Source organism: Macaca thibetana, chromosome 2, assembly GCF_024542745.1.
Source record: "Macaca thibetana thibetana isolate TM-01 chromosome 2, ASM2454274v1, whole genome shotgun sequence".
Lineage (NCBI taxonomy): Eukaryota > Metazoa > Chordata > Mammalia > Primates > Cercopithecidae > Macaca > Macaca thibetana.
In genome coordinates, this window is record NC_065579.1 from 103,198,247 (window position 1) to 103,212,737 (window position 14,491).

Below are 14,491 nucleotides of genomic sequence, written 5' to 3' on the forward strand. Positions count from 1 at the left end.
CAGTGGCCAGATCTCAGCTCACCGCAACCTCCGACTCCTGGGGTTCAAGCAATTCTCCTGCCTCAGTCTCGCGAGTAGCTGGGATTACAGATGCATGGCACTGCGCCAGGCTAATTTTTGTATTTTTAGTAGAGACAGGGTTTCACCATGTTGGCCAGGCTGGTCTCCAACTCCTGACCTTGTGATCTGCCTGCCTCGGCCTCCCAAAGTGCTGGGATTAGAGACGTGAGCCACCGTGCCAAGCCCAAAAAACATTAACTTTTAAAAAACAAAAAGAATAAAAAATAAAATGTCACTGCCCTCCAGCCTGGATGGGAGTGTGAGATACTGTCTCCACAAAAATAAAAAACAATTAAAAAAAAGAAACATGGGCCGGGCGCGGTGGCTCAAGCCTGTAATCCCAGCACTTTGGGAGGCCGAGGCGGGTGGATCACGAGGTCAGGAGATTGAGACCATCCTGGCTAACATGGTGAAACCCCGTCTCTACTAAAAATACAAAAAAAACTAGCCGGGCGTGGTGGCGGGCGCCTGTAGTCCCAGCTACTCGGAGGCTGAGGCGGGAGAATGGCGTGAACCCGGGAGGTAGAGCTTGCAGTGAGCCGAGATCGCACCACTGCACTCCAGCCTGGGCGACAGAGCGAGACTCCGTCTCAAGAAAAAAAAAAAAGAAACATGGCCAGGTATGGTGGCTCATGCCCTGTAATCCCAGCACATTGGGAGGCCAAGGCAGGAGGATAGCCTGAGACTAGGAGTTCGAGACCAGCCTGAACAACATAGTGAGACCTGGTCTCTACAAAAAAAAAAAAAAATTAGCTGGGAGCAGTGACTCATGCCTATAATCCCAGCACTTTGGGAGGCTGAGGCAGGCAGATCACCTGAGGTCAGGAGTTCAAGAAAAGCCTGGCTAACATGGTGAAACCTTGTCTCTACTAAAAATACAAAAATTAGCTATGCATGGTAGCAGATACCTGTAATTCCAGCTGCTCTCTAGACTAAGGCAGGAGAATCCTTTGAACATGGGAGGCGGAGGTTGCAGTGAGCCAAGACTGCACCATTGCACTCCAGCCTGGGAGACAAGAGTGAAACTCTGTCTCAAAAGAAAAAAGAAAAAAGAAAAAAATTAACTTGGCATGGTTGTGCATGTCTGTGGTCCCAGTTACTTAGGAGGCTGAGGTGGGAGGATCCCTTGAGCCCAGGATGTTGAGGTTGTAGTGAGTCATGATTGTGCCACTGCACTCCAGCCTGGGTAACAGAGTGAGACTCCATTGACAAAACAAAATACAAAAATAAAATAAAATAAAATAAAACTGAATCTAAGGTTTTTTTTTTTTTTTTTTTTTTTTTTGAGACGGAGTCTCACTCTGTCACCCAGGCTGGAGTGCAGTGGCACGATCTCAGCTCACTGCAAGCTCCACCTCCCGGGTTCACACCATTCTCCTGCCTCAGTCTCCCGAGTAGCTAAGACTACAGGTGCCAGCCACCACGCCCAGCTAATTTTTTTTTTTTTTTTTTGAGTCTCGCTGTGTCGCCCGGACTGGAGTGTAGTGGCCAGATCTCAGCTCACTGCAAGCTCCGCCTCCCGGGTTCACGCCATTCTCCTGCCTCAGCCTCCCGAGTAGCTGGGACTACAGGCGCTCGCCACCTCGCCCGGCTAGTTTTTTGTATTTTTTAGTAGAGACGGGGTTTCACCGTGTTAGCCAGGATGGTCTCGATCTCCTGACCTCATGATCCGCCCGTCTCGGCCTCCCAAAGTGCTGGGATTACAGGCTTGAGCCACTATGCCCGGCCTTTTTTTTTTTTTTTTTTTTTTTTTTAGTAGAGATGGGGTATCACTGTGTTAGCCAGGATGGTCTCGATCTCCTCACCTCGTAATCCGCCTGCCTACGGCCTCCCAAAGTGCTGGGATTACAGGCGTGAGCCACCGCGCCCAGCCAGAAATTTTTGAAAAAGACCAATAAGGGCTTCAACCTGAGAAAGCTGATTGAAGGAAAAAAAATCAACCAAGGCATCTTGTTCTACCATATAGAAAAAAGAAACCAGCCAGTTGCAGTGGCTCACGCCTGTAATCCCAACACTTTAGGAGTCCAAGGCAGGTGGATCACCTGAGGTAAGGAGTTCAAGACCAGCCTGGCAACATGGTGAAACCCCATCTCTACTAAAAATACATAGGGGCATGGTGGCACCCGCCTGTAGTCCCAGCTACTCGGGAGACTGAGGTAGGAGAATTGCTTAAACTAGGGAGGCAGAGGTTTCAGAGAGCCGAGATCACGCCAGAGCACTCCAGCCTGGGTGACAGAGCGAGACTGCATCTCAAAAAATAAATAAATAATTGGCCGGGCACAGTGGCTCATGCCTATAATTCTAACACTGGGAGGCTGAGGCAGGCGGATCACTTGAGGTCAGGTGTTTGAGGCCAGCCTGGCAAACATGGTGAAACACTGTCTCTACTAAAAATATAAAAATTAGCCTGGCATTGTGATGGGCACCTGTAGTCCCAGCTACTTGGGAGGCTGAGGTAGAAGAATGGCGTGAACCCGGGAGGCAGAGGTTGCAGTGAGCTGAGATCGCACCACTGCACTCCAGCCTGGGCGACGAGCGAGACTCCATCTCAAAAAAAAAAAAAAAAACCCATTGTAGTATTGAACCGGGAATAGGCAAACAGACCTTCAAAACAGAACGAAGAGCCCAGATAACAAACCCATGTATACAAGGGAATTTAGATGATGATAAAGGTGTTAATAAATAGTGAATAAAGAATGACCTATTCAGGCCAGGCACGATGGCTCACGCCTGTAATCCCAGCACTTTGGGAGGCGAAGGCGGGAAATCACTTGAGGTCAGGAGTTTGAGACAAGCCTGGCCAACATGGTGAAAACCTGTCTGTACTAAAAATACAAAAATTAGCCAGGCATGATGTCATGTGCCTGTAATCGCAGCTACTTGGGAGGCTGGGGCATGAGAATCCCTTGAGCCTGAGGGGCAGAGATTGCAGTGAGGTGAGATCGAGCCACACCACCACTCCAGCCTGGGCGACAGAGTGTGACTCCGTCTCTTAAAAAAGGTCAGGTGCAGTAGCTCATGCCTGTAATCCCTGCACTTTGGGAGGCCGAGGTGGGTGGGTCACCTGAGGTCAGGAGTTCAAGACCAGCCTGGCCAACATAGTAAAACACCGTCTACCAAAAATACAAAAATTAGGCAAGTCACAGTGGCTCACACCTGTAATCCCAGCACTTTGGGAGGCCGAAGTGGGCAGATCATGAGGTCAGGAGATTGAGACCACCTTGGCCAACATGGTGAAACCCCGTCTCTACTAAAATACAAAAAATTAGCCGTGTGTGGTGGTGTGTGCCTGTAATCCCAGCTACTTGGGAGGCTGAGGCAGGGGAATCACTTGAATCTGGGAGGCAGAGGTTGCAGCGAGCTGAGATTGCGCCACTGCACTCCAGCCTGACGACAAAGCAAGACTCCATCTCAACAAAACAAAACGAAACAAAAAAACAAAAATTAGCTGGGTGTGGTGGCATGTGCCGGTAGTCCCACCTACTTGGGAGGCTGAGGCAGGAGAATCGCTTAAACCCAGCAGGCAGAGATTGCAGTCAGCCAAGATAGCACCACTGTACTCTAGCCTGGGAAACAGAGTGAGACTCTATTAAAAAAAAAAAAGACCTATTTAATACGTGGTGTTGGGATTGAAAATAATCAAATTAGGCCTGGTGCCATGGCTCATGCATGTAATCCCAGCACTTTGGGGGGTGGAGGCGGGTAGATCATCTGAGGTCAGGAGTTTAAGACCAGCCTGGCCAACATTGGTAAACCCTGTCTCTACTAAAAATATGAAAATTAGTCAGGCATGTTGGCGCACGCTTGTAATCCCAGCTACTCAGGAGGCTGAGGCAGGAGAATTGCTTGAACCTGGGAGGCAGAGGTTGCAGTGAGCCAGGATCGTGCCATTGCACTCCAGCCTGGGCGACAAGAGCAAAACTCCATCTCAAAAGAAAAAAAAATTATCAAATTAGAAAAAATAAATCTAAATCCCATCTCCTACCAAATACATATTCTGGATAGATTAAAGAACCCAATTTGAAAAAATAGGAATATAAAGTATTAGCATTTTGACTGGTGCAGTGAGTTATCCCAGCACTTTGGGAGACCAAAGCGGGAGGATTGCTTGAGCCTAGAAGTTTGAGACCAGCCTGGGAAACGTGGCAAAACCCCATCTCTTCCAAAAATATAAAAATTAGCCAGGCAGGGTGGCACGCCACTGTAGTTCCAGCTACTTGGGAGGCTGAGGCAGGATTGCTTTTTTTTTTTTTTTTTTTTTTTTTTTTGTGAGACAGAGACAGAATATCACTCTTTCACCCAGGCTGGAGTGCAGTAGTAGGATCTTGGCTCACTGCAACCTCCGCCTCCCAGGTTCAAGTGATTCTCCTGTCACAGCCCCCCAGGTAACCAGGATTCCAGGCACATGCCACCATGCCTGGCTAATTTTTGTATGTTTTGGTAAAGATGTGGTTTCACCATGTTGGCCAGGCTGATCTTGACTCCTGACCTCAGGTGATCTTCCCGCCTCAACCTCCCAAAGTGCTGGAATTACAGGTGTGAGCCACTGTGCCCGGCTGAGGCAGTATCACTTTAACCTAGGAGGCAGGGTTTGCAGTGAGCCAAGATAGCGCCACTGCACTCCAGCCTAGGTGACAGAGCGTCACCTAGGGTCTTTTGAGACAGGGTCTTGCTCTGTCACCTACCCTTGTCTCCTAGGCTAGGCCTCAGAAAAAAATTAAATAAATCAATAAATAAAATATTAGCATTTTGAACATATCTTTCAGGGCCCTTTCAATGAGTTAACATACATATTTATATATACACCTATACACACTCACACACACTTACACAAACTGTTTTCATTGATAAAAGGCTATATTGTAAATACTAGTTTGCTTTTTTCACTCAATAGAGGCTGCTATTATTTTCCTAATTTCACAAATGAGAAAACTAAGTCACAGAGAGGTAAGGTTCCCTGCCCAAGGTCACATGGATAGAAGATGTGGAGTTGGGATTCTCTTTAAAGTATTATTTTAAAATTTTTTTTTGAGACAGGGTCTTGCTCTGTCACCTAGCTGGAGTGCAGTGGCACAGTCTCGGTTCACTGCAATCTCCACTTCCTGAGCTGAAGCCATTCTCCCATCTCAGCCTCCCTAGTAGCTGGGACTACAGGTGTGCACCACCATGCTTGTTTTTTTTTTTTTTTTTGAGATGGAGTTTTGCTGTTGTCACCCAGGCTGGAATGCAGTGGCATGATCTCGGCTCACTACAACCTCCGCCTCCCAGGTTCGAGCGATTCTCCTGCCTCAGCCTCCTGAGTAGGTGGGATTACCAGTACCCTCCACCACGCCTGGCTAATTTTTGTATTTTTAGTAGAGACAGGGTTTCACCATGTTGGCCAGGCTTGTCTCAAACTCCTGACTTCAGGTGAGCCACCTGCCTTGTCCTCCCAAGGTGCTGGGATTATAGGCATAAGCCACCATCCCGGCTGAGGTTAATTTTTGTATTTTTTGTAGAGAGGGGTTTCCCTCTGTTGCCAAGGCTAATCTTGAACTCCTAAGCTCAAGTGATCCTCCTGTCTTGGCGTCCCAAAGTGCTGGAATTACAGGAATGACCCACTCCCCCAAGCCTCGATTTTGATTAATTAATTATTTTTGAGACAGGGTATCCCTTTGTTGCCCAGGGTGGTCTCGAACTCCTGGACTCAAGCAATCCACCCACCTCAGCCTCCTGAAGTGCTGGAATTACAGGTATGAGTCACTGTACCCGATCAAGGGATTCTAATCCTAGCTGTCTGGCTCTAGACTACCCTTTGTTGGTCCGTAAGGCCAAAGCCTGTGATAGAAAGTTTTAGAGGATGTTGAAAAGAAAAATGACACGTTTTGTGCTTTAAAAACATTTTTTTTTTTGAGACAGAGTTTAGCTCTTGTTGCCTAGGTTGGAGTGCAATGGTGCCATCTTGGCTCACTGCAACCTCTGCCTCCCGGGTTCAAGCGATTCTCCTGCTTCAGCCTCCCAAGTAGCTGGGATTACAGGCATGCGCCACCATGCCCAGCTAATTGTGTGTTTTTAGTAGAGATGGGGTTTCACCATGTTGGCCAGGCTGGTCTTGATCTCCTGAGGTGGCTCACACCTGTAATCCCAGCACTTTGGGAGACTGAGGTGGGTGGATCACCTGAGGTCGGGAGTTTGAGACCAGCCTGGCCAACATGGTGAAAACCCATCTGTACTAAAAATAAGAAAAATTAGCCAGGCATGGTGGCAGGCACCTGTAATCCCAGCAACTCAGGAGGCTGAGGCAGGAGAATCGCTTGAACCTAGGAGACAGAGGCTGCGGTGAGCCAAGATCACGCCATTGCACTCCAGCCTGAGCAACAGGGCGAGACTCTGTCTCAAAAAGAAAAAAAGGAAAAATCCCACCTTCTATCTTGAAAAGAATAAATCTTTTTTTAAAAAGAAAAAGAATAAAAATAAAATGTATTGGGCTGGGCACGGTAGCTCATGCCTATAATCCCAGCACTTTGGGAGGCCAAGGAGGGCAGATTAGCTGAGGTCAGGAGTTTGAGACCAGCCTGGCCAACATGGCGAAACACCATCTCTACTAAAAATACGAAATTAGCCAGGCATGGTGGTGCACCTGTAGCCCCAGCTACTTGGGAGAATGAGGCAGGAGAATCGCCTGAACCCGGGAGGTGGAGGTTGCAGTGAGCCAAGGTTATACCATTGTACTCCAGCCTGGGTGGCAAGAGCAAAACTCTGCCTCGAAAAATAAAAATAAATAAATAAATAAAAAATAAAATGTACTGCACTCCAACATGGGTGACAGAGTGAGATCCTGTCTCTACAAAAATAAGAAATATTGTAAAGCAGGGAGACTAGTTACAGGACTACTGCTCACATCCAAAGACACATTGAGGGTGGCTTGGATTAGAGCTTCAGGTAGTGGTAAGTGCTAAAGTCAGGACATATCTCAGAGGTATAGCTCATGGGAATTGCTTGTAGACTGAATGTGAAATTTGGAAGAGGAAAACTCACGGAAAACTTGTGATTTGTTTTTTCTTTCTTTCTTTTTTTTTTTTTTTTTTTTTTTGAGATGGAGTCTTGCTCTGTCACCCAGGCTGGAGTGCAGTGGCACAATCTTGGCTCACTGCAACCTCCTGGGTTCAAGCAATTCTCCTGCCTCAGCCTCCCAAGTAGCTGGGATTACAGGTGACTGCCACCATGCCCAGTTAATTTTTGTATTTTTAGTAGAGACAGGGTTTTGCTATCTTGGCCAGGCTAGTCTTGAACTCTTGACCTCAGGTGATCTGCCCACCTTGGCCTCCCAAAGTGCTGAGATTACAGGTGTTAGCCACCATGCCTGGCCAAACTTGTGAATTTTTGGCTGGAATAAATGGAGAGAGATAGTGGTATTGAGCTAGGAAATACTGGGGGAGTGGCAGGTTTGGAGGTAAAGTTGATAAGTTTGTTTTATTTAAGACATGTTAAATTTGAGTGCCAATATGATACCCAAATGGAGGTATTGAATAGATAACTGAATATACTGAGTGTGAAGTATAGGAAATTTGGTAGGATTAGAAACAAAAACCTGGAAGTCATCAGTGTAGGGGAGGTCCTAAGGCAAAGAGGTTGAATGAGATCACTGGGGAAGGAGCATAGATGGAAGAGAGGCTGAGGACTGAGTCTACCAACTCTCCTATGCAGCACTCCTCACGGTGATAATTTTTTTTTTTTTTGAGACGGAGCCTCGCCCTGTCTCCCAGGCTGGAAGTGCAGTGGCGCGATCTCGGCTCACTGCAAGCTCCGCCTCCCGGGTTCACACAATTCTCCTGCCTCAGCCTCCCCAGTAACTGGGACTACAGGCGCCTGCCACCACACCTGGCTAAATTTTTTTTTGTATTTTTAGTAGAGATGGGGTTTCACCGTGTTAACCAGGATGGTCTTGATCTCCTGACTTCGTGATCCACCTGCCTCAGCCTCCCAAGGTGCTGGGATTACAGGCGTGAGCCACCACGCCCTGCTCACGGTGATAATTTTTATTTTTATTTTTCTTGTATTTCCATCCAGTGCACTCATAGTAGTAATTTGATACTTATTGTTGAATTATTCTACTAATTTCTGCATCTCCTATTAGAACAAAGCTCCTTGACCACAGATATTGTGGTCCTCTTCACTCACCATATGTAACAACTTGGTGCCTAGCCTTTAACCAGTCTGAAAGAACAAAGCATTTAAGAAATGTGATTTCGGCTGGGTGCGGTGGCTCACGCCTGTAATCCCAGCACTTTGGGAGGCCAAGGCGGGCAGATCACAAGGTCAGGAGATCGAGACCATCCCAGCTAGCAGGGTGAAACCCTGTCTCTACTACAAATACAAAAAAAATTAGCCAGGCATGGTGGCAGACGCCTGTAGTCCCAGCTACTCAGAAGGCTGAGGCAGGAGAATGGCGTGAACCCGGGAGGTGGAGCTTGCAGTGAGCCGAGATCACGCCACTGTACTCCAGCCTGGACGACAGGGTGAGACTCTGTCTCAAAAAAAAAAAAAAAAAAAAAAAAAAAAAAATTGTGATTTGACAGTATCTATTACAATATAAAATGAGCATAGGAGTTGACTGAGCAACTCCTTTATTTCCATTTCTAGAAATAAAATATAAAACGTGTTCACAACTATGCAAAAAGAACTACAGGCTGTGGCTCACACGTATAATCCCACTTTGAGGGGCCAAGGCAGAAGAATTGCTTGAGCCCAACAGTTTGAGACGAGCCTGGGCAATATAATGGGACCCCATATCTATTAAAAAAAATTCTCCAGACATGATGGTGCATGCTTATAATAGTCCCAGCTACTTGGGAGGCTGAGACAGGAGAATCACTTGAGCCAAGGAGATTGAGGCCGCAGTGATTGCACCACTGCACTCCAGTCTGGGTGACAGAGGGAGACTACATCCCAAAAGAAAAAAGAGGGCCAGGCGCGGTGGCTCACACCTGTAATTACAATACTTTGGGAGGCCAAGGCGGGTGGATCACCTGAGGTTGGGAGTTTGAGACCAGCCTGACCAACATGGAAAAACCCTGTCTCTACTAAAAATACAAAATTAGCTGGGCATGGTGGCATATGCCTGTAATCCCAGTACTCCGAAGGTTGAAGCAGGAGAATCACTTGAACCCGGGAGGCAGAGGTTGTGGTGAACTGAGATCATGCCATTGTACTCCAGCCTGGGCAACAAAAGCTAAACTCTGTCTCAAAAAAAAAAAGGACTACATCCAAGGGTGTTCACTGTAACACTCTTTATAATTGTGAAAAATTGGAAACAGATAGCCAGGCGCAGTGGCTCACACCTGTAATCCCAGCACTGGGAGGCCGAGGTGGGTGGATCACAAGGTCAGAAGTTTGACACCAGCCTGCCCAATATGCTGAAACACCGTCTCTACGAAAAATACAAAAATTAGCCAGGCATGGTGGCATGCACCTGTAGTCCCAGCTACTCAGGAGGCTGAGGCGGGAGAATTGCTTGAACCCGGGTGGCGGATCTTGCAGTGAGCTGAGATTGCACCACGGCACTCCAGCCTGGCTGACAGAGTGAGACTCCATCTCAAAACAAAACAAAATAAAATTGGAAACAGATGACTTGCAATTGGAGACTGCTCAAATACGATACATTTATACTGTTAGAAACTCAGAAGGGTTACAGCACTGTCGAAAGGGCAGGCTCTGGATTCAGATGGCTAGGGTTAGTATTTTAGCTTGGACTGGCATGGTGGCTCACGCCTGTAATCCCAGCACTTTGGGAAGCAGAGGTTGGTGGATCACTTTAGGTCAGGAGCTCGAGACCAGCCTGGCAAACATGGTGAATCCCCGTCTCTACTAAAAATACAAAAATTAGCCAGGCATGATGGTGAGTGCCTGTAATCCCAGCTACGTAGGAGGCTGAGGCAGGAGAATCGCTGGAACCCGGTAGGTCAAGGTTGCAGTCAGCCATGATTGTGCCACTACACTCCAGCCTGGGCAACAGAGCTAGACGCTGTCTCAAAAAAAAAAAAAGAATTTTAGTTTGATCACTTCTTTGTGAAATGGGGATAGTAATAGCACCTTCTACTAAGTGAAAAAAGCAGCAGAATGATATTTGCAATAGCCTGTTACTAATGAAAAGCTTTGTGTAAATGTGTATGTGGATAGCTACAAATAGAGACATGTACTGAATTTATTTATTTATTTATTTTTTAAAATTTTTTTGAGACAGAGTCTCGTTCTGTCACCCAGGCTAGAGTGCAGTGGAGCGATCTCAGCTCACTGCAACCTCTGCCTCCTGAGTTCAAGCAATTCTCCTGCCTCAGCCTCCTAAGTAGCTGGGATTACAGGCGTATACCACCATGGTTGACTTTGTATTTTTTTTTTTTGAGACAGAGTCTCGCTCTGTCGCCCAGGCTAGAGTGCAGTGGCCGGATCTCGGCTCACTGCAAGCTCTGCCTCCGGGTTTACGCCATTCTGCTGCCTCAGCCTCCCGAGTAGCTGGGACTACAGGCGCCCACCACCTAGCCTGGCTAGTTTTTTGTATATTTTAGTAGAGACGGGGTTTCACCGTGTTAGCCAGGATGGTCTTCATCTGACCTCGTGATCCGCCTGTCTCCGCCTCCCAAAGTGCTGGAATTACAGGCTTGGGCCACCGCGCCCGGCCTTTTTTTTTTTTTTTTTTTTTGAGACAGAGTCTAGCTCTGTCCCCCAGGCTGGAGTGCAGTGGCACGATCTCGGCTCACTGCAAGCTCCGCCTCCCGGGTTCACGCCATTATTTTTTCTTTTTTGAGATGGAGCTACTCTGTTGCCCAGTCTGGAGTGCAGTGGTGCGATCTTGGCTCGCTGTAACCTCCACCTCCGAGGTTCAAGTGATTCTTCCTGCCCCAGCCTCCTGAGTACTTGGAATGACAGGCACGTACCACCATGCCCGGCTAATTTTTGTATTTTTTAGTAGAGACAGGGTTTTGCCATGTTGGTCAGGCTGGTCTGGAACTCTTGACCTCAGGTGATCCACCCACCTTTGCTTCCCAAAATGTTGGGATTACAAGTGTGAGCCACCACGCCTGGCCCCTATCCAATTTTTATCACTTGAGTATATCCCAAATACCTTTCCTTGTCAATAGGTGCCTTAGTACGGCATTTTTTTTTTTTTTTTCCCTTTTTTTTGAAGACAGGTTCAGGCTCTGTCCCCTAGGCTGGAGTGCAGTGGCCGGATCCCTTGCTCACTGCAGCTTCCACCTCCTGAGTCTTAAGTGATCCTCCCACCTCAGCCTCCTAAGTAGGTATATAAGCACATCCAGCTAACTTGTATTTTTTGTAGGGATGGGGTTTCACCGTGTTGCCCAGGCTGGTCTCCAACTCCCAGGCTCAAGTGATTCACCTGCCTCGGCCTCCCAAAGTGCTGGGATTACAGGCGTGGGCCACCACGCCCGGCCAAAACATTTTTTTTTTTTTTTTTTGTAGACATGGAATCTCACTATGTTTCCCAAGCTGGTCTCCAACTCCTGGGCTCAAGCGATCCTCTCACCTTGGCTTCCCAAAGTGCTGGGATTACAGGCTTGAGCCACCATACCCCACCACCCAGTATGATTTATTTTATTTTTTTTTTGGTAAAAGTGAAAGCAAGTTTATTAAAGAAGTAAATAAACAAAGGAGGCCAGGAGCGGTGGCTCACGCCTGTAATCCCAGCACTTTGGGAAGCCGAGGAGGGCGGATCACGGGGTCGAGAGATCCAGACCATCCTGGTCAACATGGTAAAACCCTGTCTCTACTAAATATACAAAAATTACCATCCGGGTTAACACAGTGAAATCCGGTCTGTACTAAAAATACACAAAAAAATTAGCCGGCCGTAGTGGCGGGCGCCTGTAGTCCCAGCTACTGGGGAGGCTGAGGCAGGAGAATGGCATGAATTCGGGAGGCGGAGCTTGCAGTGAGCCGAGATCGCGCCACTGCACTCCAGCCTGAGCGAGAGAGCGAGACTCGGTCTCAAAAAAAAAAAAAAAAGAAAAAAGAAAAAGAAAAAATTAGCTGGGCGCGGTGGTGCGCGCCTGTAGTCCCAGCTACTTGACAGACTGAGGCAGGAAAATCACTTGAACCCGGGAGGCGGAGGTTGCAGTGAGCTGAAATAGCGGCTCTCTCACTGCACTCCAGCCTGGGCGACAGAGCAAGACTCCTCCTCAAAAAAAAAAAAAAAAAAAAAAAAAAAAAGAAAGGAATTGCTACTCCACAGGCAGAGCAGTCCACCCGGAATCTTTTTTTTTTTTTTTTTTTTTTTTTTTTTTTTTTTTGAGACGGAGTCTTAAACTCTGTCGCCCGGGTTGGAGTGCAGTGGCGCGATCTCGGCTCACTGCAACCTCCGCCTGCCGAGTTCAAGCAATTGTCCTGCCTAAGCCTCCCAAGTAGCTGGGACTACAGGCGCCTGCCATCATGCCGGCTAATTTTTTGTATTTTTAGTAAAGCCGGGGTTTCACCATGCTGGTGTGGCTAGTCTCGAACTCCTGACCTCGTGATCTGTCCTCTTCGGCCTCCCAAAGTGCTGGGATTACAGGCGTGAGCTACTGCGCCCGGCCACCCGGCATGATTTTTAATGGCTTTCTACATTGTATGGTTTGTTATTGTTGCTTTGTGACAGGGTCCATTATCACCGATGCTGGACTGCAGTTGTGCAATCTCGGCGCACTGCAGCCTCGACCTCCTCGGCTCAAGCAATCCTATATCACCTCAGCCCCCTGAGTAGCTGGGACGCACAGGCGTGTGCCACCTCGCCCAGCTAATTTTTAGTTTTTTTGTTTTTGTTTTTTATAGAAAGAAGGAGGGGTCTCACTATATCAAATTCCTGGGCTCAAGCGATCCTCCCACCTTGGCTTCCCAAAATGCAGGGAATGCAGGCATAAGCCACAGCGACCGGCCAGCACAGGTGTCTTAAATGCGTATATACGCGAGTCCAGTATGGTTGGAAATGATTTGATTTGTTGTCTATGGAATTGCACACCCTGGAGCCTTCCTAACATCAGCGGCTTCACATTGGCATTTCCACTGTGGTGCAGCAACAATCTGAGTTCTAGCCACACCATTTGACAACCGGTCCCAGAAGGTAACTGGAAGTCATGATGACAACTCCTATAGTGTGAAAAGAAACTGCAAGCAAGGCAGTTAAGATGCAACCTTGCACGGTGACGGTAAGTCGAACTGGGCGGCGAACGAGGCCGCGGCGGGGGAAGCGAAAGCGTGGTATGGTTGCAGCTCTGGGGCCACCCGGCGACCGCCTTGGGGTGTAGGCAGAAATTCCCGGCCCAGCTCCCCTCAGACCAGATAGCGGCCGGGAAACAATGGTTCTTTAGACATTCCACCGACGCCAGGATGTCTTCTCCGTGCCCGATCCCGGAGTACACAGTGAAATGACAAGGCGGTGAGAAACGCGTTGGTTAAGAACATCTCAACGGGAGACGCTGGTAGGCGAAAGGTGGCTCCAGACGCGGTCGGCACCTGCCGTACCCTAGTCAGACTATGGGTCAGAGCGCTAAATTGCAAGGAGGCGGCGCTAAAGAGGCCCTCTAACCAGGAGCCAGTCGCGACCTGAGCGACCGTGGGTCGACCCCGATCCGGAAGTGACGCAACGGCGCCAAGTACTTCCGGAGCTGCGGGGACGACTCTTCTGGAGGAAGCAGCACGGGCTTGACCGGCGTCGGCCCGCCGCCTCTGCCGCCGCTTCTCCCCAATCCAGTCCCTCTGGCCCGGCCTGACCCGGTCTGGCTCGTCCGGGCTCAGCGGCCGCGAGGCCGCAGCTCCCGGTAAGTGCGCAGCGCACGTCGCGGCCTTGTTTACTTTGGCGGGCAGCTGGGGGGGCCTCTCAGCCAGCCTCCCCGGCCGGGCCGGGACTCCGCCTTCGCCGTCGCCCGGGAGGCCCGGGTACCCCCCACCGCCGGTTCGCTGTCCGAGCATTACCCGCCGTCAGCGGAGGGACCGCCGGGCGCCCATCGTTGTCTCTGCCTTTTTTCCTCCCGCCGTCTTCTCAGCTCGCGGAAAGGTCAGAGGCCACCGCCTCTGACCAACCAGCGCCGGCACATCTAGGCCCTCCCTGTCTGGCGCGGCGGGGAAACGCACGGCCTCGGGGCTCCCCGCTCGAGTCCTGTTTGGGCAAAGCTCTCGCAGCGCTGCCCGCGCGGTTTAACGCCCGCCTGTGGAGGGTATCCCCAGCTCGTGGGCTCCGCGTCCGCGCGAATATCCCGGAGCCCGCGGCCCCTCGGGATGTGCGGCCCCGGAACTGTGTCGCCGCCTCGCCTGAAGCTGCTTGGGCAGCCGCGTTCTTGGATGACTTCGCCTTCGTACTGTTCATTGCCCAGTCCCATAGAACTTTCTGTCATAGCGACATTTCTATACCTTTGCTGCTCAACATGATAGCTATTAGCCACACGTGGCCGTTAAGCATTTGATC

At 49.2% G+C, this 14,491-nt stretch overlaps 2 protein-coding genes across 5 annotated transcripts in view; one reads left to right on the plus strand and one right to left on the minus strand.

The window, feature by feature from the left end:
• Positions 1-12,457: 12,457 nt before the first annotated feature.
• Positions 12,458-14,066, minus strand: LOC126948720 (uncharacterized protein ARIH2OS-like). Its single transcript, XM_050780981.1, is given in 3 exon segments — positions 12,458-13,390; positions 13,392-13,446; positions 13,448-14,066. Coding segments are annotated over 3 exon segments (879 nt in total). The 5' UTR covers positions 13,999-14,066; the 3' UTR covers positions 12,458-13,117.
• Positions 13,699-14,491, plus strand: part of ARIH2 (ariadne RBR E3 ubiquitin protein ligase 2) — a 69,498-nt gene continuing 68,705 nt past the window's right edge. For all 4 annotated transcript variants that reach the window (XM_050780868.1, XM_050780869.1, XM_050780870.1 and 1 more), the window contains exon 1: positions 13,699-13,847. The gene's annotated coding sequence lies outside the window, so the exon portion shown is untranslated. The remainder of the gene's footprint in view (positions 13,848-14,491) is intronic.